The sequence below is a fragment of the Paramormyrops kingsleyae genome, chromosome 18, assembly GCF_048594095.1.
Source record: "Paramormyrops kingsleyae isolate MSU_618 chromosome 18, PKINGS_0.4, whole genome shotgun sequence".
Lineage (NCBI taxonomy): Eukaryota > Metazoa > Chordata > Actinopteri > Osteoglossiformes > Mormyridae > Paramormyrops > Paramormyrops kingsleyae.
The window spans coordinates 26,751,236-26,778,501 of record NC_132814.1 but is presented as its reverse complement, the minus strand read 5'-3'; the positions used below and the strand labels follow the sequence as shown (position 1 = coordinate 26,778,501).

The window sequence follows — 27,266 nt, the reverse complement described above, 5'->3', positions numbered from 1 at the left end:
ACACACAAGGCCGGGATGGGAATCAAACCCACAAGCCCGCAAGGCCACAATGCTACCCACTAAGCTAGCACACTGGCCAAGGTAAAGAACAGAGGTGGATAGTTCAGATCCAGAAAGTAAAAATCCAAAGATTTTGACTTGAGACTGTGTGTCCTCAGAGAATCCTTGGGTACCGCTGGTTTGACTTTTTATCGAATGGGGACTCCCTGGGAAATTGCCAGTGAGGCACATTACCTGTATTGTAGTGGAGCATTATTTACGGCACTACAGCCATGGATTATGGAGCCATGGACATTTCAGATCCAGAAAGTAAAAATCCAAACCAGGATTTTGTTTCAACCAACCAGTTGAGTTTAAAGAGTCACAGTCACAGAGTACTCAACTGGTTGGTTGAAACAAAATCTTGGTTTGGATTTTTACTTTCTGGACCTGAAATGTTCACCTCTGTATAAAATAAAGTATGACACATGTGGTGTGCTATTAAGGATAAGCTCACCATTTCAGCATAGTCAGTGTTTCTATTTAAGTAAAACTAAATGTAAAAACACAATCCCAAGAACCAAAACAAGACTTCTTATAGTCTTCATCTTGAAAATTAACATTAAAGTGTTGTAGTTGTATATGTTTTTACTGCTTCAAATCTGCTTAACAGCTGCACTTGGCCGTTCATTGGAAGCTCAGCTTAGCTGCCTGACTGACTGCTTGACAGGTGCACATTTGTAATGTGCTATTATATATTATTATATGTTGGTCTGGATAAAGGTATCTGCTGAATAAAGAAATGTAAATTATAATATAAATGTATCAACATTATGTACCCCCCAGTGTCCCTAATATGTGATGTGATAAAGTCCCGTTATTCTCCATGTGAAGTGCACACTCACCAGGACAGGCAACACCAATGCCATATAACCTCCACAAAAGACAGCGAAGAAAACGGCGTAGACCATGAGCTGTGCGTAGTTGGTGGCCAGTGGCGAGAGCAGATTAATCAATCCACACAAGATCAGGTAGGTCTTATGGTAGTGGTACTTGTGCATCAGTTTCTTGTCAGCCAACCATCCAGAACCCAGCTGGGCCACAGTCTCTGTTATGCCTGAGGAAAGTCGAATGAGAGAAGAACAAGCACATCCTCACAAAACAGTCTTATTTGCTTCTGAAACACGGTTATTACGTTCATTACATTTTTTCTCCTTTAATGCAGGTCACTTTTAATGAAACTAATGACTGACTACAAAAAGATTTGTAATGTTAATACATGTTTATTTTCCTTTGAATTACTTTCATGAATGATAATGTGTAATTCCCAGTATCAAAAGAATTTGTCTCAGAAATGATATGACAAGCAATATCTTTGATAAATGCATACACATTTTCAGTTAAACATGTAAGGCAGCTGGCCATAAAGGACTCTGTGACCCTAGACTTCTTTGGTCCTGCACAGCACCTCACCCAGTGAGAAACCATCAACTGGGCTCCAGTGAGGCTGGACAAAGGCCACGGACCATCCTATTAGTAACCCCACCTCAAGCCCAACTGTGCGACAGGCATTCAGAGGGTCAGCCTTCGGCTGTCCATTTGGATTCCATTGATTGGTCAGTGCTCAAACATACAGACAACTTAACTGCCATTCAAACATTCTGTAATTCAAAATAAGAACTGGAAAAGGGTACTAGCTGGGTCAGTTCTGTCTGCTTTCAGAGGCAGGCTAAATGACCCATCTGGATGAATATTTGTTCTATTAATGTTACAGTGAAGTTTAATTGAAAAACAATAGGCCAGGTTCTTAACTCAAAGTGTTAGTTATTATAATTTCCACTAGGCCTGGGACAAATCCTGTGTGGCTACTCTGTTACTGTAGATATTGTGGCTGCAGCACTTATTTCACACATGCACCAGCTTCCTTTAAATCAGAGCTAGGTAAGATTTTAACAACTCTGAGCTATTAGTTAAGTTCTCCCCAGATGAGCTTGATGGGCTGAATGGCCTCCTCTCGTTTGTAAATTTCATATGTTCTTAAGTTAACTGAAGTAGAAACTTCCCCAGAGGCAGCGCATCTTTCTCCCATGACTCACGTGTTTTACCGGAACAGTAGTACAGTATGTGGGGTGCCCCATTAACTCAATAAATCTCGCTTTGCGTTCGTTGTGCATAGGTTGTCCATCCTTAAAACAGTAATTGGCGGCAGGCCAGGTTATTTTAGTCAGCTTCGACAAAAACCCCGCAACTCGCCTTCTTCCTAGAATTTCTGAATTCTCTGTAGATTAATACTGGGTGGATTTCTTATATTCTACTGTGAACTTTCATTTTGGATTTTGCTGGATTACCCTTATTGGACAGGTTGCTTTGGACTTACTCATTCTCCTGGTTAGTTGTCTTGTTGTTTGGGTTGTATTGTCTTGCCTGTGTTATTGACAGTCTGCCTGGCCTATTCTTTTATGTGTTCAGCAAATCCCCCTTGTGTTTTTATGGCTGCGTCTGCGCTTGTGCTCCTTTGCCGGTCCTGACAAGCCACCAGAGAGGAAGTGATGTAATTAAATTGGATCTTAAATTATGTCAAACTTTTATCAAGCATCTGTCATATTGACACTGAGGAAAATTATATTGCTGTAATTATCGTTATCGTTTTATCCCCCAGATCTATCTGGCAGTTTAAAACTTACTTAAAACTTTCTTTTCTCAGGCTTGCATTCATAGAACATTCATGAGCATTATGTAAGTACAATGGTACATTGGGACACAAACTTAAATCGTTCCCGAAGGCTGGTCGAGTTGAGATTTGGTCAAGGTCCAAGTCAAATTTCCCCATCAGAAATAATATAAATGAATTTAATCCGTTCCAGACCCCCAAATGATTGACTATTTAAACTTATCTAACTGAGGAAAAGCATTAATAAACAATGTAAAACTAACACACAGATGGAAAAGCACACATACAAAAGCAATAATCGTGAAGTAATGTGCTATTTACCTCACTTGTATGTTGCTTTGGCTAAACGTGAAATACTCTGAAGCGAGAGCAGACACACATGCCCCAGCTTCAAGTCTAACTATAATCTTCTTTTTAAGTTTGACAGGTACTCAACCACATTCCTCTTTGGTTTGCTACTATCACTGCTCACTTTCTTAGGGGCCATGATTACTGTAGCACAAAAAGAAAAAATGAATCGTCTTAGAGTGGATTCATACAGTAGGCATAAGCATCCCAGTAGGTCCGATCTGACGCATCTTGATCTGTAGCAGGAACGGCTGAGTTCCAAGATTTCAGTTGAGAAAAAAATTCAACAGACCCATTCGATATCTGAGTTGGTTAAGAGGTATTCGAGTTCCAAGGTTCAACTGTATACCTTAACAGCCTAACATACATTTCATTGACAAAAATCCTGGAACACCTGGAACTATTATGACATTCCATTATAAATCCATAGGCATCAATATGGCATCTGCTAAACCCAGACTCGTCTATCAGACTGCCAGACAGGGAAACGTGATTGGTCACTCCACAGAACACATTTCCACTGCTCCAGAGTCCAGTGGTGGCATGCTTTACAACACTCCATCCGATGCTTAGCATTGTGCTTCGTGATGTGAGGTTTGCTTGCAGCTGCCCATTCCATGAACCTTCCAGTGCACAGTTTTTGTGCTGGAGTTAATGCCAGAGGAAGTTTGGAACTCTGCAGTTATTGAGTCAACAGAGTGTTGGCAACTTTTATGTACTATGTGCCTCAGCACTCGACGACCCCACTCTGTTAGTTGACATGGTCTGGCACTTTGTGGCTGAGGTTCTGTTGTTTCTTAATATCTCCACGATGTAATAATACCACTTACAGTTGACCGTGGAATATCTAGCAGGGAAGAAATTTCACGAACTGTCTTACTGCAAAGGTGGCATCCTGTGATAGTACCATGCTTGAATTCACTGAGCTCTTCAGAACAATTTATTCTTTCACAAATGTTTGTAAACCTGACTGCATGGCTAGGTGCTTGATTTCATATACCTGTGGCAATGGGTCTGAATGAAACACCTGAATTCAAAGATTAAGAAATGTGTCCCAACACTTTTGTCCATATAGTGTGGCTCTGAGGCAAACACAAGGTGCACACACCCTTAATGTGTTTGAATTAGTCAATAAACAAGAGTTCAAAAAACACTAATAACTAAAGCTAAACTGACCACTGGAGCCAATCCCCACTCAATGCCTTAAAGAATCCCTGGGAGTTATGGTGAGACTTATAACTGCCATAATGCATGCCTTCAAGCGATGTGCCTGACCAATTTAAAGTAACAGTCATCAGACCACTACTGAAGAAACCAAGTTTGGATCCACAGGAGCGCAACATTTATAGACGAGTCTCTAACGTACCATTTTTGTCAAAAGTTCTGAAGAAGATAGTCACTGCTCGATCTAAGTCATACTTGGAGACACACAACATACTGGATAGCTCGCAATCACGGTCAATCAGGGACAAAGCACTGAAACTGCCCTAACTGAAGTCATAAATGACATAACAATGGCAACTGATTGTAACTATATAAGTACTTATGCTTCTGGACCATAATGCGGCCTTTGACACAGCTGACTGTTCTACTATATTACATAGACTTGAATTTTATGTTGGGTTGAAGTGTTTTATGTCGTATTTAAATCCTATTTATCAGCAATATCAATATGTACAAGTGTCTAATAACTGTACTTCATTGTCAACGTCACCTATCAAATATGGAGTACCGCAGGGATCAGTTCTTGCTTCAATCTATATCTACATGCAGCCATTAGGTGACATAATAAGAAGGCATAATGTTATTTATCACTCCTGTGCCGACAACACCAAATATACCTCATATATTGTGACTTTAGCTAATTGCTTTAATGAACGTTTTGTCATTAAATGCAAGGAAAACTGAGGTTCTGTTGTTTGGAGGCAAGTGCACAGATAGGAGTGCTACAATCTCCACATTCCACTCCAAGGGGCTGAACTTTTTGTTATAAATTATATAACTAAAGGCTGATTTATACTTCTGTGTAGAATCTATACTTTCAATAGCTGCGTACATTAGACCAAAACCAGATGCCTTGAGTTACATTTCTGGGAGGTGTGCATCAGGTTATGGTGTAGGGCAGTGGTTCTCAACCTTTTTTGCACAGCGACCCAATTTTTACCATGCTTTTTCAGTCACGACCCTATATCAGTTTTGCATGTCTTTTCATTTCCTACATACTGATACATTTTATCTATGAAATAAAGCATCTAATTATGAGTACATAAGTTCATTATGGGGCATTTTTTTATTTAAAGCCTGATTTTAAATTTAAACGACAGATAGAAATGACTGTCACATCATTCCAAAAGCAGCCCTATAAGTGTAAAAATACTGTAGTAAGGTGCAGCACCGGGTTACAGCTATTTTTAGATTGTAATGAAAGAGTTTGAAGATCCAATTGCAGAGCAAGTAGGTTTAATATTTCACAATGCGGAATGACAAGCACAAATCATAATCGAGGAATAAGGGTCAAACACAAGCCAGGTTCAGAAACCAATCCTGGCCAATAGGAGCACAGAATCAAAATCACCTTCAGCAAACAGGGTCAGAAAACAGGCAAGAGTTCAGAAACCAATAGAAGTTAATCAGAAGCACAGTGAGTCTATGGTTCAGCAACTCAATCACTCAAAAAGGCTGACTGGAATTCAGGTCATACAGGACATGTATCTTTGTAGGTTAAACTTTTAGAAGTTGGGCCAAATCATTCTGGTCAGAAAAATCAGTCAGAGCATCTGTGAAACAGCAAGGCCTGTGAGGTGCTCATAGTCAGCCATGGTGAGTTCCTGCTGAAAGTTATCCAAAGAGGGAAAAACCACGAACCACCGACAGGGTACTGGGCGACCCAGACTGGTTAATGCGGAATGTTAATGTAGGCTTCTGCATGTGGTACAAACCAAGAGAAGGGAACAAATAGCAGATATATTTTAATTATGGTCACGGGAATAATGTGTCATGACCCAGTGCATGGAGCCCTGCTGTGTATTGGGCTACATAGCCGTACGTCAGACTTGTCGTTCCAGAGCATGCCACAGATGCTCAATACATAACCGACCGTCCACATGATGCAGCAAAAAATGGGACCCAGGTGACCTTCTTCTGTTACTTCATGGTCCAGTTTCAAAGCTTTTGTCCCCCTTGCAGGCACTTTCGTTGGGGAACAGGAGTCAGCATGAGCACTGTCACTGGCCTGCAGCTACGTAGCCCCATACGCAAACAGGCTGGATGCACTGCGTGTTACATTACTCCAGTGAAGATTATCTGCCATTTGGGCAGTTTATGAACCTTGCTTGTGCACAGAGGCACAGTCATGCTGGACCAGCAAAGGACCATCCTCAAACTGCTGCCACAAAGCTGGAAGCACACAATTGTCTAAAATATTTTTGTACGATGATGATGTCAATGAAAGGTGGACCTATACCAAGTATGTGTAGCAAAATGTCCAAAGTGAAAAAAGGAGGAAAATACAGCAGTGAGAAAAGTAATATCACAAACCCTATTTTAATCCACCAGACCATAATATGATGGACTGCTGCATGCTATTGGAGAATTTCACAAATAATCCCAAGCAAAAGGTCAAACCATGCAGCATTCCCGGAGGATAAAGAATTCCTTTGTGTGGCATAGACAAAGTTCTGTGAATACTATTAGGAATCTTAGGGAAAAAATCCAGCATATAAGCAAATCTGACTATCCTACACTCTCAGAAAAAGGTCACCAATTTGTACCTTTGCTTGTCATTGGGGCTGTACCCTCAAAGGTTTGTACAGTTGTACCCTTAACTGTAGCTAATTTTGTTAACTTTTTAAGGTACAGAAATGGACTATGAGGAACATTTTTGTACCACCAGGGGTACATTAATGTTGTTTGTCCCATGAGGAAGTCCATTTCTGTACCCCCACACTAATTTTATAACCCCTGTACAGAAGAAGGCTTCTAGCCAATTTCAGACAGGTCCTTAGAAAAATCTATGATAAAACAAGATTTTTAAAAAACTTACTGTTAACCTACATCCCAATAAGAATGGCATAATCATAAGGTACCACTCAGTCAGCCAGCACACCTACTCTATGCAAAATCACTTTAGCATGGCGGATCCAAAGCAGTCAGCTCATGGTCAACTTTTTGATGCTAATCTAAATTACATGGCAAATCAAACACAATTGTGTACACTTTTTAAATATCTGTAACATTTCACAGTTCAAATGGCTTATACTGTACTTCCTGTACTATACACACACCTGTAATAGAAACTGTATCATATCACTTTTGTCACATTACCAATACTTACCAGCAACAGAGATGATAAAGGATGCATCCATTGGGTCAATCCCAAGGTTTCTTGCCCGAGCCGACAAGTGAAAGTATGGAATAAAATAAGCCAACTGGCTAAAGACTACTGACCACGTATAGATGCAAAAGAAAGGATTTTTCAAGAGGGAGAAATCCAACACTTTTATCTTTTTCATGAACTCTTTGCTGCCATTATTGCATTGCAATGCATTTTCCATAGCTGGTGGCTTTCCATTTTGTTCCAGGTAGACGTCCTCTGATCTGGAAAAGGAGACAGCTGTAGCACCAGTATTGTGTGTGACCAGCTTTGCTTGCTCTGATGTGAGCAGGGCATTTGGGTCAGACGGTGGCTTTTCAAAGGCCTGTGATGAAGAGGCTGATGTGACAAAGCCATTTGTTTTCATGTCATCATGGTTCCTGCATGAGCTGGGAGAAGAGTGTGGCCTCACAACTGCAGGCCTCAGTAGCATCCCAGAGGCTACAAGGTGTAGCATGAGACCTCCCAAAATCAACAAAGCACCTAGAAGAGAAGAACACAGTCTTCTCTATCCATTTATTGTTGCAAATTCCTTTAGTTTTATAGACAAAAAGCAAGTGTTTCAGTTGTCCAAGCTAACCACTTATTATACACCTTTCAGGACTGAAACATTTGAGTATAGTCTGTTAAGCTGTTGGAATACCTAAACCATTCATTACATTTTAAGAATGGCCTCAGCAACAAGGAACCACCTACATAGAGCAAAGGCACAGGAATCTGTATAATAAAATTAAAATTGCACATATTACTTTATTTACAGTGATACTGATCTCTCTTTTGCTCTAAATATCAATATGCAGTCAGTACTGTGGGCTGTGAACCAAAAAATTCAAAATTTGAATTTTAGTTATATTACCAACACTCTAATATTTTAAGCACCATAATTTAACAATAATTAAAACATTTAAATCATAAAGTTTCTGCATGGATTCACATCTGCATGGATCCACATCCACAGACAGAATATAATTGTAGTTCCCCTAGATAAATAAATAGATATGCAATCAGACAGACAGACACACATACACACACACAGACCGTCAGTCAGTCAGACAGACCCCAAGGAGATAACATTAAAACAGAAAAAATAAAAGGATGAATAACAATAAGGTTTCTACACACACACACACACTCACAAACATTTGTAATTATATCTTTGTGGGGACTCTCCATTCATTTCTATGGGGAAAACTCTAATCACAACATGACAACCTTAACCCCTACCCAACCCTAACCTTATCTATAAGCAACCAAACAAAATACGAGACTTTTGGCAGTTTTACTTTTTTGATTGCATTCACAGATCTTTGTGGGGACCCAAAAAATGGTCCCCACAACATAAAAAAAAATAGTTTTTATTATATGTCTTGTAAACCTAAGCCATACACACACACACACACAGAAATAGAATACAATTTGCATACCTCTCCAGGCATACTGGTCAAGAAGGAGCTGAGAAAAGGGAGCTAGAGCAAAGGTCAAGCCCATCCCAGAGCGGCCAATGGAGTACGCCGTCGCCAGCCTCTTCCTGAAATAGATGGCTGTGACCACAGAGGTGGCTTGGTAAAGAAGTGCAAAGCCAAGACCTGAAAAACACAGTGCGGTGGCAACAAATCAGCAATGTTCACGTTTTAAAACTTTTTAGATTGATATTCTAATTAGTTTGAAACTCTTCCCCTGACCCTGACTCTAACCCTGGACTTGCTTATTGCAGATTGCATTTCTCTTAGTAAAACTGAGCTGTCAATTAATTGTTTGTAGTATTTTGTCACGCTTAACCTGAAGTAGATAGTTCAGGTCCAGGAAATAAAAATCCAGACCAAGATTTTGTTTCAACCAACCAGTTGAGTATTCCATGGCTGTGACTCTATAAAACTCAACTGGTTGGTTGAAACAAAATCTTGGTCTTAATTTTTACTTTCTGGACCTTTCTGGACTTTCCACCTCTGTGCTTAACAAATTGTATTCTGCTAAACATGAATGAATAAACTACAAAGGTTAACTAAAAGTTATAAAAATGTTTGTTCATATAAATGAATAATGCAGATGCCCAACAGAATAGGTTTGGTTTTGACATCAGTAAGGTCAAAACAACCTTGAACACCCCCCCCCACCACACACACACACACATAGTCCTCCCACAATATTGGTAGGGACATGCATCCTCACTATGCATACCCAAATCCTCGCAAGTTTTTTTAATCCTTAGACAATTAAATACAAATTGACAGCTGTACATTGTACATTTAGAATTAAAACCAGCATACTTGGTACGCTGAAGCTGTAAACCTGAGTGTAGAAATAATTCCCTGTAGTTCAGTTTTCATTTTGGTGATAAAGCTACTAATAAGGATCAAATAAAACCAATTTTAATTCTCACATGAGCAGAAGAGTAAGGAAGAGCTTGACAAGTACATAATTAATTCTTACTCATGCTAAAAGCATTTTTACTTATATTTAATGCATTCTCTTGAAAAAAAATCTGATTTAAAGGAAGACCACTGCTGGCCCGATTGCTCACCTACAACCAGTCCCAAACTGACATACAAGAAGACCACACTTGTGGCCAGGATGCTCACAAGAAAGCCGGTGGTGACCAGCACTGCTCCTGCAATCGAGGTGATTCGGTTTCCGAACTTAGCACAAGCCACTGAAGCCAGGGGACCTAGAGAAGAGTGAAGGGTGACTGTGGGCTCCATTGCATCACTTCTGCGGCATTTCTTTGACAGACAGCTCGGGCTGACCTCCAGAGAGACGCAGGCTGGACATGATGGAGCCGATCCAGCTGATGCTTTCTGAAGATGCCCCAAAATCGTCCTGGAATGCCACAAAGAAAATTCCAAAGCTTTTCAGGGTTCCCATCACCAGTACATTCACCTGTCATTGAACAAAAACACAACAGAACCCACCATTAGAGGTCAATAAAAAGGCCATTTTCATGTGTAGGATAGCAAGACAAGTGACCATGAGTACAAACATTCCTTAACTGACAAAAATCTGACATTTCAAAACACACTTTAAGTCAACCTGTAGCTGTCATGTACAAGCGTAGCAAGAACAGGACTTCAGGAATCGGATGAGCTCAGGATTTTAATTGGGAAAGGACAACACATACAACCACACAACGTTAATGACCGGACTGGGGAAACATACAGTTATTTGCAGAATGATCAAAGATAAGGTTCACACATTGGATGGCAGCACAACAAACCATTTTCACCACCTCAAAAGAAAACACCCGAAAAAATATGCTGAGTATGTTTTCTTTTAGGTTTTATTTCCTTATAGGCCTATATATATATATATATATATTGGGGGGTTTTTTTAATAGAGGAATTTGTTTGGTTGTACTGTTAAGTAACTTACAAATTAGTCTGAAAAACATACATGTAAAAGAAAAAGTGATAAGATCAAGGATTGTGATCCTGCTACCATATTATTGTAGCTGTGTTTGTGCTGAAAACAAAAATCATTATGTTTTGTGCTGTTGATATACACAGAAAAGTCAGAGCATCTCCAAACTGTTTCAGAAGGCCTTAGACCGCAGAGGGTTATATACTAGTTGCCAAGTTAACGGGATAGTCCAACATTCTGCTGCATTAACATCAGGTTTGTAAAATCACCTCAGCTCAGCCCAAACAAACACATTTTTTTCACATGATGTTCATTTCTTTACTAATTTTTCAGCTATTTATTTAACATAAAACTTCCCAACTACCAAAGAGAATTGTTTTAAAAAAATACTGCAGGCTAGAATACGTGCCGGTCTCAAACATGGATTGTGGAAAATGTTCACAAATGTGGCTTCATTACACTAGACAAGAAAAGGATAAGGCAGAGTGCAATAATAGAGTGCATGAATTAATATCTGAAGGAGTGTACAATGTTTTATGCCTTGTGGTCTCCAAGCCTGAATAAACCATCTTCAGCCAATGATGGAAGTAGCGCCTCACAAACAAGGGACAACCAGCCGTGACACACCATTATCATTGATATTAAAGGGAAATATGATCAAAGAAAAGACTGAGGAGTTTCCCAAAGCAGTAACCACATGGTTTGGTTTGGTTGCAAGCAGGTGTTGTGCACTGCACTGAACGCACTTCAGTTAGCATTTTCGACCCATTGCTCCTGGGACTTTCTGAATATTCAGAATAAATATATTTTTGTTATCTAAACATTTGTCCTTTTATTCACCTCAATGGAACTGAAATGGGGAATCGATAAGAACCGGAATCAATGGAATTCAAACAATACCCAACCCTGTGTCTTGAGCAGATTGTTGCCAAGAGAAACCTGTTTAGTTCAAGCTGATATATTTATGAAATCTTGTGTTTGGAACTTTCTCTGTCTTTTTCTTGGGTTTCTGCATAATTAATCTTTGGAATAATCTTAATTCTCACTGCCTATATTTTCCTCCCTGTACTTGAGTCTGATCCAAAATTCCTGCTTAAAGAGACAGTGCCAGTTGGGCAGCAAGTATGAGTGGAACGGATCTAGAAGGATCAGGCCTTGCAGTGGATTTTGGCTTTAGGAAAATGGAACACTATCAGTGATGTGTGGAATATTGTAAGGTACCAGCTATATAGAACTGGCCTTTTTATCCACGTACAAGGTGGGCTCTGGAACTAAGCCCACACCATATAACTTTAGAATTAAGCATGGTGAAAGACCTAAGATGTGTATGGGGATTCCCACCAACCCCAGCCTATAGGCTGTGAAGCTGGAGTCCTTCATGATGGACAAGAGGCTGCATCTATGCAGCTGTGAGTGGACGCTGATCACTGGCCATACCTCCTTCTGAGTATGGGCTCTTGGGCATAACTAAGCCTGGCCAATTATTTCCCCACCACTTCAGAACCTAAAAACATGACATAATTATATGGGCCAAGCTACCCTTACTGCGTTTTTGAATGGATAATAAAATGTTGTTTGCACTGCAAGGCTATGAAAGGCCATGTATTAGAGGAGCACTATTGTTGTAGAACAAACAGCACTAAATATTGCTAAATGCTAAATAACTAAACTGGGTAGGAAACAGGGATAATCCATGTGTTAAAGGCTGTATTCTTTTTGTATTAAAATCAACTTGAGCAAACACAGGAAGACCAAGCAGCCAGTGCCGGGACCCTGAAGGCGTGAAGGCCATAATGTCACCCACTGGGCCACAGCACCACTCCTTACACTACATGCAGTCATATAATAATATACAATATGAAATGATATAGATCCGTATTCAAAACATTCAAAAGAAAATGTGCACCCTGGACATTTTAGACATTAAAGCTGCTTTTACAATGACCAGTGGGTGAATGCTAAAACATTTTGTGAAGGTAATTTAATATCTATTGTAAACAGACATACAGCTGGCACTTATTGTATGCATATACATACATTATCCATACAAAATGTCAATTTCGGTATCAATAGTAATAGTAATAATATTGTTACAGAGTGTTTTACCATAGTTATGAAAATGTTTGCATTTAAATAACTAAGAATTGGTGACTTAAGAATTTCTCTGAAAAAATATATACAGTACACTATATACATGGACAAAAGTATTGTGACACACCTCTCATACACTGATTTCAGGTGTTTCATTTAGACCCATTGCCACAGGTGCATAAAATCAAGCACCTAGCCATGCAGTCAGGCTTACAAACATCTGTGAAAGAATGGGTCATTCTGAAGTGAATTCAAGCCTGGTGCTGTCATAGGATGCCACCTTTGCAATAAGCTAGTCAGTTGATGCAATTTCTTCTCTGCTAGATATTCCATGGTCAACTGTATTATAGCATGGCATTATTGCAAATTGGAAGTGTTTAGGAACAACAGAGACTCAGCCAAGTAGTTGCAGATCACATAAAGTAACAGAGTGGGGTTGCCAAGTGCTAAGGTGCATAGTGTGGCCAACCTTCTGTTGACTCAATAACTGCAGAATTCCAAACTTCCTCTGGCATTAACCCCAACAGAAAAACTCTGCGCTGGGAGCTTCATGGAATGGGCTTCCATGGCCAAGCAGCTGCATGCAAGCCTCAGAACACCAAGCACAATGCCAAACATCGGATGGAACGGTAAAGCATACTACCACTAGACTCCAGAGCAGTGGAAATGTGTTCCCACTGGTTTGGTGGAGGAGGGTTAATGGCGTGGGGTAGTATTACAGAGGTTGGGCAAGGCCCCTTAGTGCCAGTGAAAGGAACTATTTAATGTTTCAGCATACCAGGACACTTTGGACAATTCTATGCTTCCAACTTTGAGGGAATAATTTGGGGAAGGCCCTTTTCTGTTTCAGCATGAATGTATCCCAGTGCGCAAAGCAAGGTCCTTAAAGACACGGTTAGGTGAGTTTTTTGTGGAAGAACATGACTGGCCCAAACAAAGCCCTGACCTCAACCCAATCAAACACCTTTGGGATGAACCAGAACAGAAATTGCGAGCCAGGGCTTCACATCCAACATCAATGCCTGATCTGATTCCCACAGACACCCTCCATTAACTTGTGTAAAGCCTTCCCAGAAGAGTGGCAACTGTTATAGCTGCAATGGGGGTACCAACTCCATATTGATGTCTATGGATTTAGAGTGGAATGTCACAAAATTTCCTGTAGGTCTAATGGCCAGGTGTCCCAATACTTTTGTCCATATAGTGTATAATAAAAAACATGTATACATAGTGTATTATAGACAGGAATGCACATAACTGTCACACAAGTATGCATTTGCTGCATAAAGCAATACATGTGGCAGTTTGTTTCCATGATATTGTAAATGTGAACTTATTTTATGTGCATTTGCATTGTTATGACAAGATACTTCTACGTATATTAACCTTTATATGGCTGATGCATACTTCATTCACAGTTTAAAGGTTAAAATCCATGGTAATTTCCTGTCACAAAAGTGCAAATGCACATAAAATTAGTATGCACTTGTGCTGTACTGAAAGGAAATTTCTGCCTGTATCGCTTCGTATACAGTGAATGCATACTTGCGTACCAGTTATGTGCATCGCTGATTATAGAGCCATAGGCATTGGAATGGAAGAGTGAGCTCCATCAGAATAACTAGAGTACTGATAAATGAGAGATGGGAGGCATTAAATGTCAGGACAGCCTTTATAACCGGACCACAAGCCAGGGGGACAATGCAGACCAAGAGGGCAGCAGTTTGGTTTTATGAAGGGGGTTTTGAGGTTTCAAGTCAGCCAATTATTTGCTTTTCAGCCAGCTTGACAGCCATAGACAAGAAGGGGAGCTGATGGCACCTCAGCCGATTTCAGGCAGCGTCCAGGACACTGTAGCTGAATTTCTGCAGCGCTGCTTCATTTCATCAGCTGGACAAACCTCTTCAGGAAACACATGCACTGCGAGACAGTGGACTGGCAAGCTGGGGGAGCTAATTTTCTGTAAGAAAATGCAATGTCTTCTGCTGTTGCTGCTCACAGGTGAGACAGACCTACTGTTGCCCCTCCAATGTAATGATTAATTGTTCCAGGATGTGGCCCAATGGCAAAATGTTCACATCTCTAAGTACCGTCCTGGGTTTTGGCACCACTTTTGGGAACTTTAGCAGCTTACGAAATAGACGGTGATAGGCCAGAGTTCATTATATAGTCTCCCCTTTCAAGAACAACAAGAAAGGAAGGGAGGGGGGCACATGGGGAAGACTTGCTGGTTTACACAACAAAAGAAACTGGCAAGTGGCTGGGAAGAAAAACAAAGGCTTCCTTGCTGCTCCAATAAACCGCAACATGTTTTTGGACTGTAAGGGAAAACCAGAGTACCCAGAGGATCCCCATAACAACATGGGTAGAACATGCAAACACCTCAAACATGGAGCCTCAAACCCTGGTTCCAGAGGTTTGAGGCAGCAGTGCTAACAACTGCACCACTGTGCCGCCCAGGGTTGCATTTCCTGTACAATGACAAATGTTCATTGAACTAACATGGTATGATGCATCGTTAAACCAACTAATACCCAAAGTACAATTGTTTCCAAAAACCATCATACTTAGTTAGTACCACAGTAGTTTGATCCATAATGGCTGGAACCACCGTAGTTCGAACCACAATGGTACCAGAGATATCAGGTCTGATTTTCACAGGAGGAAGCATGCAATAACTTGCAAACTTTGTAATATTATTAATATACCTGACAGTTAATAAATAATAATAATAATAATCATTTGAAAAATATCAGTAGAATCATAATACAGTGCTACCTCAGAACTCAAACTCAATCTGTTCAGAACTCGGGTTTGAATCCTAAAAAGTTTGAGTTCTGATTGAATTTTCCCCACAAGAAATTATGGAAAACCAATTAATTGGTTTCTGGCCCTAATAAATTACACCTAAATATGTTTTAAAAAAAAAAAATTCTTAATGGCTTCCAAAACAACAAAGAATGTACAGTAACCCAATACTACCCCTGTCCTGCCCCGATCTTCCTGCTCCTTCCGTGTGCCACGCCCCCACGTTAACCTCGTGTGGAATCCCCGTGTGATCAGCTGTTTCTGTTTTTTGTCATTAGTCCTCTGTGTTTAATTTTATTTTATTTTAATCACACTATAATCGCTTGTTCTTTGGACTACGATTTGGTTTTCCCCATTATAGGATTCTGGTGAACTTCCCCGAGTGTCCTGGTGTGATTGTAACAGTATGATTGGATTTGATTATCTGTGGTGGTTTTCATGGAGTATTGTTGGGAGTATTAGCATAATATAAGTTATATGATCAATCACAGTATGAATAAACGTCCCCCACCTTATGAAAGCAGTCCTGGTCATTTTTAGTTTATGTCATCCTGTATCAATGGCAGTGCTAGCTATTTAATAAAGCCCAGAGCTGTCTCAGATTCTACACCAGTTTTGGCCAACTGTGGTTTTTGGGGCCCCATCAGTTGTCTAGGGGGATCTTAAGGGATTGTGATACCTTAATCCGCCCTGACTGTGTTATTGTGTTATGAGTAATCTCAGAGCAGCCGTTTATGTGCAAAACTCTTGTATCTGCTCTGATCTACCTGGTACTGTAGTACTTTCTTGTCTATTGACATGTCTGGTACATTTTAGTCCAGTACTTTTTATTATGTACCTTGCCTTGTAAAGCAATTTGTTGTGTCTGGAATTTTGAGCTCAATTAGTAATTGATTGCCTAATACTAGTACATTTTATCCAGGACTTTAATTACATTCTTGTAGGCTTCGTCATGTCAGTTGTTTCAAGTGCTATGCCCAAGCTCTTTCTTTTCTTGAACCTCAAAAGTAAACATTGTATTTTGTGTAATTACTACATTTTGTATAAAATGAAATCATGACAAAGCAAATGGATGGTCCTCCTCTCTCAGCTATATTTTTAAGGCAGAGACAAAATCGTATCAAATGTGAAACAGCTGCAATAATGCAATACACAATGCAGGATGTGACAAAATGTAAACACGGTTTATTAAAATCTTGGTAAACTAAAACTACATAGCACACTATTTTAATAAAAATGTTCAAAAAGCAGACACTTTAGTTACATCATTATATTTGCAGAAAAGTAGCCTACACAAGAATTGAGGCAGTAATACAAAGCACAATGTAATAAAGTCAAGTACTTACCAGAAAACAATGAAACACCACCACCCAACCCCAACCTCCGTCTGGAGGATCAGCAAAGCAAAGGTCCGTCTGTTCCTTCCTCTTACTGATGATATTGGTCTGTTCGTAAGAGGCCATCTTCACTGCTTTAACTTCACTAAGAAACACAAAGCTTACATTTTAAATTTCAGTTTAATGCAAGAGAAACTTGATTGAAATGAATACCTCCAACTCATTGTCAAATATAAATGCACAATGTATTTAAATCAAGTCCCTCAAAGAACATCTACTGAAAGGCAATTTTGGTGAAGACATGGGGTTTTGAATAACCTCTGTCCTTGAGTACATTCTTTTCTAAAGTCATATTCAGTTACTTTGTCAGACAGCCCTCATCAACCAAAACACAAACAAATTCAAAAGATAATTTTTATCTACCAAACTGTGACAGTACTCAGTTTTAAGCATTACATTAACCTAGGTCAGTGGTCATGAACTGGCGATTTTCCTGGTCGGCATTTTTTTCCAGAAGCAGTGGACCTTGACTTTGTTGGCTTGCTGATGGAATTTGGCCCTCAGTAAAATATAATTAGGGACCCCTGGCCTAGGTCATGTCACAGTTCCAGACGTAAAATGTAATTTATTAACACCCATAAGTTACATATACAAGTTATGTTTTGTCCTCAGAAAAAGGTCTTTACTTGGACTTACAGTTAACAGCTAACACAAATATGTTAAACAAATAATAAGGTCCGTTTCAATGGAATTATATTCCATGATTCATTCTCTCTGAAAAGACCACAGTAATTCAAACACTATCATTGTTATGAGTCCCTTATCATTCTTTGATGACTAGACAATGACACCAATTCAACTATCACTACTTGTTCTATGTGTATCACTATGTTTGTGACAAATAAACCTCTTGAATCTTAAATTGTTCCAAGCATTTGATCAGTTTCCTGATTTGGGAATTGAACAGATCTAGCCATTAGCATTGTACTTGTGTCATCACAGGATCAGTTCCTTTTGGTGGCACAACATTGTCTGAGTACATGTGCTGTCATGCCTTCTCAAACTGCAGACCCCCCACATGCCATCACCAACAATTAATTGCTCCTGATTACCAACAATTACTTTAACGCTCCAAATACAAATTTTATTACCTCCCTGGAACATTTTAACTTTATAAGACTTGACTGAGCCAAGTTATGCATTTTAGCATTTTTTTGTCTTGCCACTGTCATTTTAATATCGAAACTATAGAACTATTAAGGAAACACCAAAGGAAAAAATATATAAATCATTTTGAGATTAAAGGTTAAAAGTTTGGGATTAAAGTCAAAATAAACTTTCAAGAAAGAAATTGAAACTTTTTAGATTCAACTTTAAGTTTACAGATAGTATGAATAGTGTAGGTTTTAACAAATGCTTTGTCTCTTGGCCTAAAATCAAAACACCTCACTATGGATTTATTAAAACCTAAACCAAAATATAACTGGATAAGATCATTTAATGCAATACAAGGTTATGCAGGGTCTGTCTGGACTATCATACCAACCTATCATCCATCCATCCATCAATCCGTTTTCTATACCTGCTTGTCCAATGCAGGGTTGCAAGGGTCATGCAAGCTATGGGTGTAAGGCAGGGAATAACCCAGTGTGCACACCCCCCCCCCCCCCCCCCCCCCACCACACACACACACACACACACACCTGTAATCATATCTTTGTGGGGACCGCTCATCCATTTTAATGGGAAACATGCTAATGCTAACTATGACAACCTTAACCCCTACCAAACCCTAACTATAACCATAAATAACCAAACAAAATGCAAGAGTTTTTGCATTTTTAGTTTTTTGATTGCAGTCATTGATTTTTAGGAAACTGAGTTTTCCCTTATGGAGACCAGTTTCCTGGTCAAAAAAGGTAAAAAAATATATATAGTTACAGATAGAGCCCATTTCACTAAATACATTGTGATTAACTAACAGTTCTCATATTTTTTCCTCCACAGGGTTTGTATGAAAGAGCATTAGGATCACCTAAAAGGGAAAAAATATATAAAATATGAAATGTCTCAATTATAAAACATCTGCCAGAGACTTGTCAGGACCAGTCCCTGCTATGTCTGTCATTTCCCTGTTTGACCAGCAGGTGTTGCTGGTCATCCCATTCTTTTCAGTGCCTTTTTAGTTCCTAGTATCTTCCTTTGTCCCATGGCCACTGTGTGGTTGAATGGGCTGAGTGTGTGGCTGAGAACAGTGCTTCCCCTACCATTGTGAGTTCAAGGCTGAACCAGAAGCCAGCCTCAACTTTGTTAGACATTTTGAATTTTGTTTTTTCCCCTGCCAAGGTTATTATGTCCTTGTCTTTCAGTATTGGTCTTTGTTTTTGTATCCTTGTTGCTGGTTATCCATGCCTGTGTCTGGGTTTGTAGTACTGTTTTGTTTCACTGGTATTCCTAGAGGTTCTGTCCTTAGTGCTTGTTAATTACCCTCACCTATTCCTTGTTGCCCCTATAGTCTCTAGTGTTTGCATGTAATAAGTAATGACCCACACCTGTCCCTCATTTCACCCTTGTTATCTCCGTATTTAAATGCCTGCCCTTACTCTATTCCTTGGTTGGTCATTGTGTTCCTGAGTGTTTTCTGTAGGTGCTGCATTGTTTGGTTCTGTGTATTCCTTACCTGTGTTTCCTGAACCTAGAGATGGCAATTTCGAATCATCAAAACAATTTTGAAACATTAGAAACAAACAATGTTTCGAAATGGTTCGAAAAGTTTCAAAACACTAGTTGTGCACAGCCTGCTGGCAAAACCTGGAACTGCAGCTATAGCAAATACGGCAGAATAAAAACCTATTGCTGCAAGTTTCGAATGTCACGAAGCTCGAACTGTCAAAAATGTGCATAATACAATATAATTTCTTTTTGATTATTTTTATATTCTGTCATAGGTATCCTATATCTGCAATTAGCGTGTGATAACATTTTGCCAACCATAATTCAACTAATGTCTCTTGTGTATGGTCGCGAAACCTCTCTTGCACAGATATCAGAAGCAGAGAAGAGGATGTTAGCAATATTATGAACAAGTCTGCATGTCCACTTCAGTGGCCTCTATAATGGAGCATATTTAGCCACCGGCTCATTCCACCAAGCTGTGCTAAAAATGCTACTGGGGATTATCGCTGCCCGAAGCCGTCAGACAACTGGTGACCAACATCACACTTTCTCCAGACGTTACACTCCCCATCCATAGCCATAATACATCAGGAATCATCCTCTCTTATTATAATACAATCCGGTGCCTTGTGTTCTAACTGCACATAATTTATTTTCAGATGATTATTATTCTCATCTTTAAATATTCACGTTTAGTCTCACATTCTGCTCCTCAAGATTTCACATCCATTTGTGCACTATGTACCTTTTAAATCTGCTGCAGTATGTTTACTTTGCTTGCACCATGTGTACAGTCTTTGTACCTTGTCTGTTTGGCATTATCTGCATTATTTGCATGTTTGTATGCACCAGAATTTCCCCCAGTCAATACAGTCAATCAATTGGGTCTTATATCATATAGAAATTATTTGTTCCCATGGTTGGGTGTTGTTAAAACATCATTTCTGTATTTACATACCATCCGAATATTGAGTGTGCATAGTAATTAATTAGCTACTGAGGTCAGAATACTCATCCTATCTAGGTTTGTGTATGTTCAGCAGGTTATAGGAATTGTTTAGTTTTAATTAATTTGTATAGAATAGAACAGTGCAAAAATGCAGTTTCAGACAACAGTCTTTGTCTATGTTAGCAATTTATGTGTCTATGCATACTCTAGCTTTTCGATTTATGTTTCTAACTTATTCTAAGCAAAACCTTGACATTACACCTACTATAACGATATGTCCCTCACTACACTTATGCCTAAATCACACTAACTGCTAACCTGTTTCACTAATACAATTGGATTTCAAATAATAATAATCGCCTGACTACTCAATCAAACCAACAACGCCACAAACACCCAACAAGCACCGATTTTTCCAGGGTTTTTTATAGGTTTTTTTCTCTCGCCGTGAACAATGACACAGTGGTCACGTGACTGATGTTTCGAAGCATTTAGTAAACTCTGTATCGAGACCAGAAGTTTCGGACGTCTTCGGAACGGATCGATCCTGGGTGCCGAAATTGCCATCTCCACCTGAACCTGTGTTTTTCATTCCTTGTGTTCAGTTATAGCCTGTTTAGTTCTAATTTTATCTCCTGACTTAGTTTCGATCTCTCATGGTCCATTTTGTTGTTCTTAGTTTGTCCGTTCCATTGTGTCACTTCTAGTAAGTCTATCACTGCAGCTGAAGGTGTTACATCTTCACAGGCCTCTGCAGTGGAAAACTGCAGGAGCAGATGAAATACACCCAGAGAAGTTGAAAGCACATCTTGTTGTGAAGGAAATGTGGTCGCTGTGCTTCTTCAGTTTTGCATGGAAGGCAGGTAAGGTACCTTTGGACTGCCAAACAGGAGTAGTAGCCTGTAATTTTGAAATGCAAGACAGGACTGAGTGTCCTACTGTAGAGGGCTCACAATTCTCAGCCTCCCTGGGAAAGCCTATGAAACAGTACTGCAAAGTATTAAAGAAAAAAATTCTAATAGCTGAACCCATGATTCAAGAAGAACAATGTGGATTCTGGCCTGGTCGTGAAATCAGTGGGCCAGTTGTGTGAGATTTTGTGGAAAAATGCAATGATAGTGGAGGGTCTGTCGGAGTATGAGGTGCTGGTATACTGTGTTTAATCAATCCCTCTATTCACGTAGCAAGAGCTATTTATTAATACTTAGCAGAAAATCTAATAGACAGGGATTTGCGTGCCTTTTTTCCATTCCTGTTTGAGATTTTCATGGATTGGATATCAAGGCACAACCATAGCTGGAGCAGTTTCTGGTATGTAGGACTAGAGGTGACATCCCTGCTATTTGCAGATGATGTGCTTCTAATCTTACCCAGCTATGCACTGGAGCAAGTGCTGAGCGGGAAATAGCAAGGATCAGAATCAGAACCTCCGTATCCAATACTATGATGCAATATCCTGTTATTGTTTCTTTGGCCTGATTTCACAACACTCCCCCCTGTCACAGGTACACAAAGTGCAATTAATCAGAATTCAATAGAGTGGAGTCCAGTGGCTGTATCTTTAAGATAACAGGTGAAGCAGAGCTTCACCAAAGAAAAAAAAAATGTAACATTCATATCACATAAAATGTAATTTTAATGGCAGTGTATAACCACAATGATCATTTCCATGTGAAACTAAAGACGTTCAGCTGTTCAAAAAATGTCTGATTATGTATCATGCAAAGCAGCACTACTGGAACTGATGATAGGAACTTCTGCCTCAGTAAGGTGATAGACTTCAATATATTTCTTGTCACCTCTTATATAATAGTATTTTCAACACATAGATGACTGATGCACATTTAACCATTCAGGGGTGAGTTTCCCAAAGCCTCCTTAGCACTACATCATTGGTAAGTTCTACCTTTTAACGACGTAGCATTAAGAAGGCTTCAGGAAACTCACAGGCAAGATAAACCCACTTCAGATAAGCGCCGATTGCACTGGCCAACTATCGACATCGGCTGATGCAGCAACATTTGGCCATTGGCCAATGGTTAAAAATGAGCTGATATATACCACCGAAAATTTCCTTTAAAATGGTATCCCATATTGATTTGCACACCTTCATACTAAACAGTTAGAAGAATGTCTGCTCTGTGGAATTATTTTAATAGCAACAAAAACAATATTAGAAATGCATTTTGCAAACGTTGGTCTACTAAAATTTCACGAGGAAGATCTACTAAAACATTTCAACACAACAAATTTGACTGCTCACCTAAAGGCAAGACAGTGAAGAGTTTCTAATAAATAAATCCTGCAGTATTGCCAAATAACTCCAGCCCATCAGTAATGCAGCCCTTTGATAGCAAAAGATAATTCAGTGAAGACAGTGCAAAATCCAAAAGATACTACTAGGAAAATAAGAGAATTCATCACACTTGGCCCTTCTCTGTTATAAATGTTAGAAATTAATAAGATGTATACAATTATAAAATAATCCTCTGGAAGTGTTGTTGCATGCTAGAGTTGTTTTCTTACCAAAAAAATAAATCCTTTTTACATTTATTTGGATGGAGCATCCCTTTAAACCTATTTAAGCAGATCTTCCCAAACAATCAGTGTCAGTTTTTGAAATAATTGGCTATCGGTATCAGCTAAATATTTCCTTATCGGTGCATCACTAACCCACTTGTTCACCAATTAAGTCTTCTGGGAAATGAGAGAAGTTTGCACCCATTGCACATATTACGTTATTAAATATTAAATTCCTACAGGGAATTTACAGATGTGCTTTCCTGCTACCACGAGGCGTCTTTTGGTGGGTTTGTGTTCCACATGTAATCTAGAGCAAAACTGGGTAGCCTACTCATATTGTAATCAAGTCACTCTTATTTTTACTTTTATTTCTGCATTGGCTATTTCAGAAATTGGTTGAAAACTCTCAAAAACATGTCGGACAGAATCGCTTTCAAAGCATCAGCTCACAGGTTAATAGTTACATTGCTGAAGTCTTAGGATACAGACCAAATAGGGCTACGTTTCACTGAAATGATAAACTAATGGGAAATGGTTAGTACAGTGTAATTAATATTTTAATTAGAGTTTAGTAATAACAGTACTCAGTTAATAATAGCTGCGAGTAATAACAGTACTCAGTTAATAATAGCTGCGAGTAATAACAGTACTCAGTTAATAATAGCTGCGAGTAATAACAGTACTCAGATAATAATAGCTGCGAGTAATAACAGTACTCAGTTAATAATAGCTGCGAGTAATAACAGTACTCAGTTAATAATAGCTGTGAGGAAGTTCTCTGTTTGCTTTGGCTCATCCTGCTCTCCATACAGGTGAGAGCCAGCTTGGGGGTCACAGCAAAGGGACAGTCACCTTGTGACACCCAGGGCTTAATGGCCTTGCTCAAGAGCCCACAGACATGTGACTATTCTGCTGAGGCCAGGCGTGAACCAGTGACCTTCTGATCACAGCCACAGAGGCTTAGCCACACACTAACCCCCACTTTAGCTCTCTCTCTCTCTATGTGTGTGTGTGTGTGTGTATGTATACACACACACACACACATATATATGTATATATTCATACACACCTATGAATTCACACCACCTGCCTTCCAAGAACCGGACCAAATTGAATGATATACACTCCACCTCAGAAGAGTGTACAATTCATCACACATTCTCCAAGTTTATGAAGCATGTCACTATAACTTGCAGTGATGTTTTTCCCATAATGGTACGCATATGGTTCAGCTAAATGCTGACTGAGATGAAGGGATGAGGTTCACTCTTTTGACCAGCTACAGTGATGGTGCAGTACAGCTTGTACGTTGTTGTCCATAGCTTACGTTTCAGCTTTTACTGGCTGATACACTTGAAATCATTAAAGTTTTCACTGTTTGCTTTGACAGCAGTGAGTACACTGCAAGTTGCTCGTACAGCACACAGGTATATCTATAAATTACATTGTAAGCAAACTGTCAGAAATATACTAAATCAACTAATATTTGACAAAGGGCTTATGTTGTTAAAAAGAAACAGTAGAGAGCATCACACAGGTATTGCACATTAATAAATTAAAATCATAAAATCTTTAAGACATACCTTTTATGTTCTTTTGGCAGCATGGCAAAATGGTGGCAGAATCTATTGTTTGCTTGTCATTTTCAGGGCATGGAAAGTGCCTTCAGTCACCAGCAGTTTCCCGGCAATCTTTCTACCTTCGCAGAAAATGCAAAATACAAGTCATACACTAAACATTCATGTACACTTATGTGAAACATGTTAGGTATATGACCACAGTTTGTACTGAATGTATTAAGGGACTGTGATCATCCTACAAATTCTAAGGGTTCCTTTTACATTTACACAACTGTATGGCACAGTCTATGAGAAGTCACGGATGTAATGTGGCATTCTAAAACCCCCTTTGAAAAGTATTTACTTGGAAATTTTTGCAATCATTTGTTTGTCAGACAGTACAGATTAAATCATTAGAAATGGCAGACTAAAATGAGACTATTGGGAATGAAATGTTGGTTCTCTGTTAATAGTCTTTCTTACCTTTATGTGTTTTCATATTTATACTATAATCGCCAACTTTTACTGCATTGATCAGATAACTGAAGAGTACATTGTAGCTAGCCGAAATGAAAACAATAAAAACAAGTAATCGCGATAGAAAACCCCTGCTCTTAGCGAAACCTTTCTAAACAACTAAATTTTAGTTCGTCTTCAAATTTAAATTAGAAATTTTTAAACTTTATTGCGTTATTTAAATAATAATCAAACTTAAGTATTAAAACATTTACTATTGATTTTTGTTAGTGTACATTTCCAGGGTCCGAAGAACCCTATACATTCTAAGAAAAAGTCAGTTCATTTGTACTAATTGTAATCTGATGATGAAGCATTATACATTCCGAAAGTCCTTACATAAGTTGTAGTTCGTTAAAGGCTTAGCTCAATATATTATCCCTGAAATAACGTTTCTACTCGTGTCTTACCTAGGTCAGTGTTTTGGCAATCGTATAGCGGTCCCGGTTTTGTTTTTATTAGGCCTATTATTATTTCACTATGAGGATTACATAAACGCTAAAATGTGCTGCACTGATACGCTCCGGTGACAGCTGGATAGAGAAAGCAATGGAGGCCGCTGCAATAACTTAAATGCACTGCTAGATTGATCACTTTAAATGCTGACACGTACGTTTTCCGTCACTGCCAATGCCCACCACAGATGAACAGACAGGATCAAAGGTTAAATAGTTTTCTCTGTTAAACATCCATTACAGAAATCTGCGCCGCAATTGTAATAAAATGAACCGTGATCGCATGGCACATTAATCAAAAGAGCCACTGAACTCTGTTTTAAAACCGTACAATTTTGCTCGCACGTTATTTAAATACTAGTCTATATGTCAAACAAAAATTTCCATTGATTTTATACATCTGTGCATACATCTGTGAGAAATGTATTATCACGTTAAAACACATGAAAAATATCTGCTTTAGTTAGAACTGTTACACTACATCGTAGTTTAAACGAAACTTTATGAACGTGTTGCTTGCTACTCGATAGACAAATCACTACTCCGACATCATACGGTTATATTCTTTCAATATATCTAATGTATGACACCAAAATCCTAAATAAAATAAGAAACGTCTAATGTATTTTTTATCTACTTACACAGCAAATATCCACATATACTGTACGTGTATTTAGACGGAGTAACTCACCATCACTTGAAACTAAAAAAAACGAACTAAAAAATGACATAATTCACGAATCTCTGTAACTACTAAAATCTGCTCATTAAAGGCATTTATGTCGCTAATTTGGTTTACTTCGTTTTGCTTGTTCATAATACAGCAAATAACCCGTAGTGGATCTAGCTTTCAGCTTCTCTAAATAGCCCAACATTTCACAAGAGTAACAGTCGGTTCGCTAGAAACGTCAGTGTTCTCACAGGTAGCCACGTGACACCCTAAAGACCACTTGTCTTGGCTAGAAATGTTTCTAATGTTTTTTTTTAACAATTTCTAAGCAATATTTTTTGAAAAGTGTATTGTGACGGCAAACGACGAGAGGAGACAGTTTCTCATCAAGTTGCTCTTTAATGTACAGTCCTTAAAAATATCACGCAGTGTACAGTACTAGACTGTAATGTTTTTTTTATTTATTTCTGTATATTATTGGATTTTATAATTCTTATATATTACTAATTTTATTTTAATCCTACAAAATTACTAACGGCATTCAATCTACACAATCATTACAAAACATCGAAAATCTTTATTTAAAACATTGCAAATGCTTAGGGAACTTTACATTTCATTTAAAACAGTGTAATTTCAAATGATATTTTTCAGAAATACGCTTAATAGCAAAACTTTCACATAAAAAACTGCATTCAGTGCCACATGTGTATTTTAAACCTGAAAAAAGGCATTATGCAAAAGCCTTTGTGTGAAACTTTGTTTACATTCATGTTTACTGTTTAACATACAGAATAAATAACAGAAACAACCATCAGTACAACATACAGTTCACGAACAGCACAAACTTCATCCTGCAAAATTATAATTTCAAACAAATTGAGCCAATTCCCATATAAAACAGTTAACAAAAACTGAATGTTTTAACGTTTTGTCCCTAATAAACGGTGTGCACTGT

The 27,266-nt window shown here is 38.8% G+C and overlaps 1 protein-coding gene across 9 annotated transcripts in view; it reads right to left on the bottom strand.

Moving 5' to 3' along the window:
• The window catches only part of slc16a4 (solute carrier family 16 member 4), a 31,207-nt gene extending 4,647 nt beyond the window's left edge, over nucleotides 1–26,560 (bottom strand). For 2 of the 9 annotated variants that reach the window (XM_072702465.1, XM_072702469.1), the window contains exons 1-8: nucleotides 26,330–26,560; nucleotides 24,692–24,807; nucleotides 16,970–17,105; nucleotides 10,115–10,247; nucleotides 9,892–10,035; nucleotides 8,795–8,956; nucleotides 7,332–7,853; nucleotides 885–1,096 (exon numbers count right to left, since the gene is read on the bottom strand). In XM_072702465.1, coding sequence (XP_072558566.1) covers nucleotides 885–1,096; nucleotides 7,332–7,853; nucleotides 8,795–8,956; nucleotides 9,892–10,035; nucleotides 10,115–10,247; nucleotides 16,970–17,105; nucleotides 24,692–24,714 — 1,332 coding nt within the window. In that variant the 5' untranslated portion in view covers nucleotides 24,715–24,807; nucleotides 26,330–26,560. Of the gene's footprint in view, nucleotides 1–884; nucleotides 1,097–7,331; nucleotides 7,854–8,794; nucleotides 8,957–9,891; nucleotides 10,036–10,114; nucleotides 10,248–16,969; nucleotides 17,106–24,691; nucleotides 24,808–25,593; nucleotides 25,775–26,329 lie in introns of those variants that run through there. The other 7 variants (XM_072702470.1, XM_072702471.1, XM_072702467.1 and 4 more) reach the window with 7 other exon arrangements.
• Nucleotides 26,561–27,266: the final 706 nt, after the last annotated feature.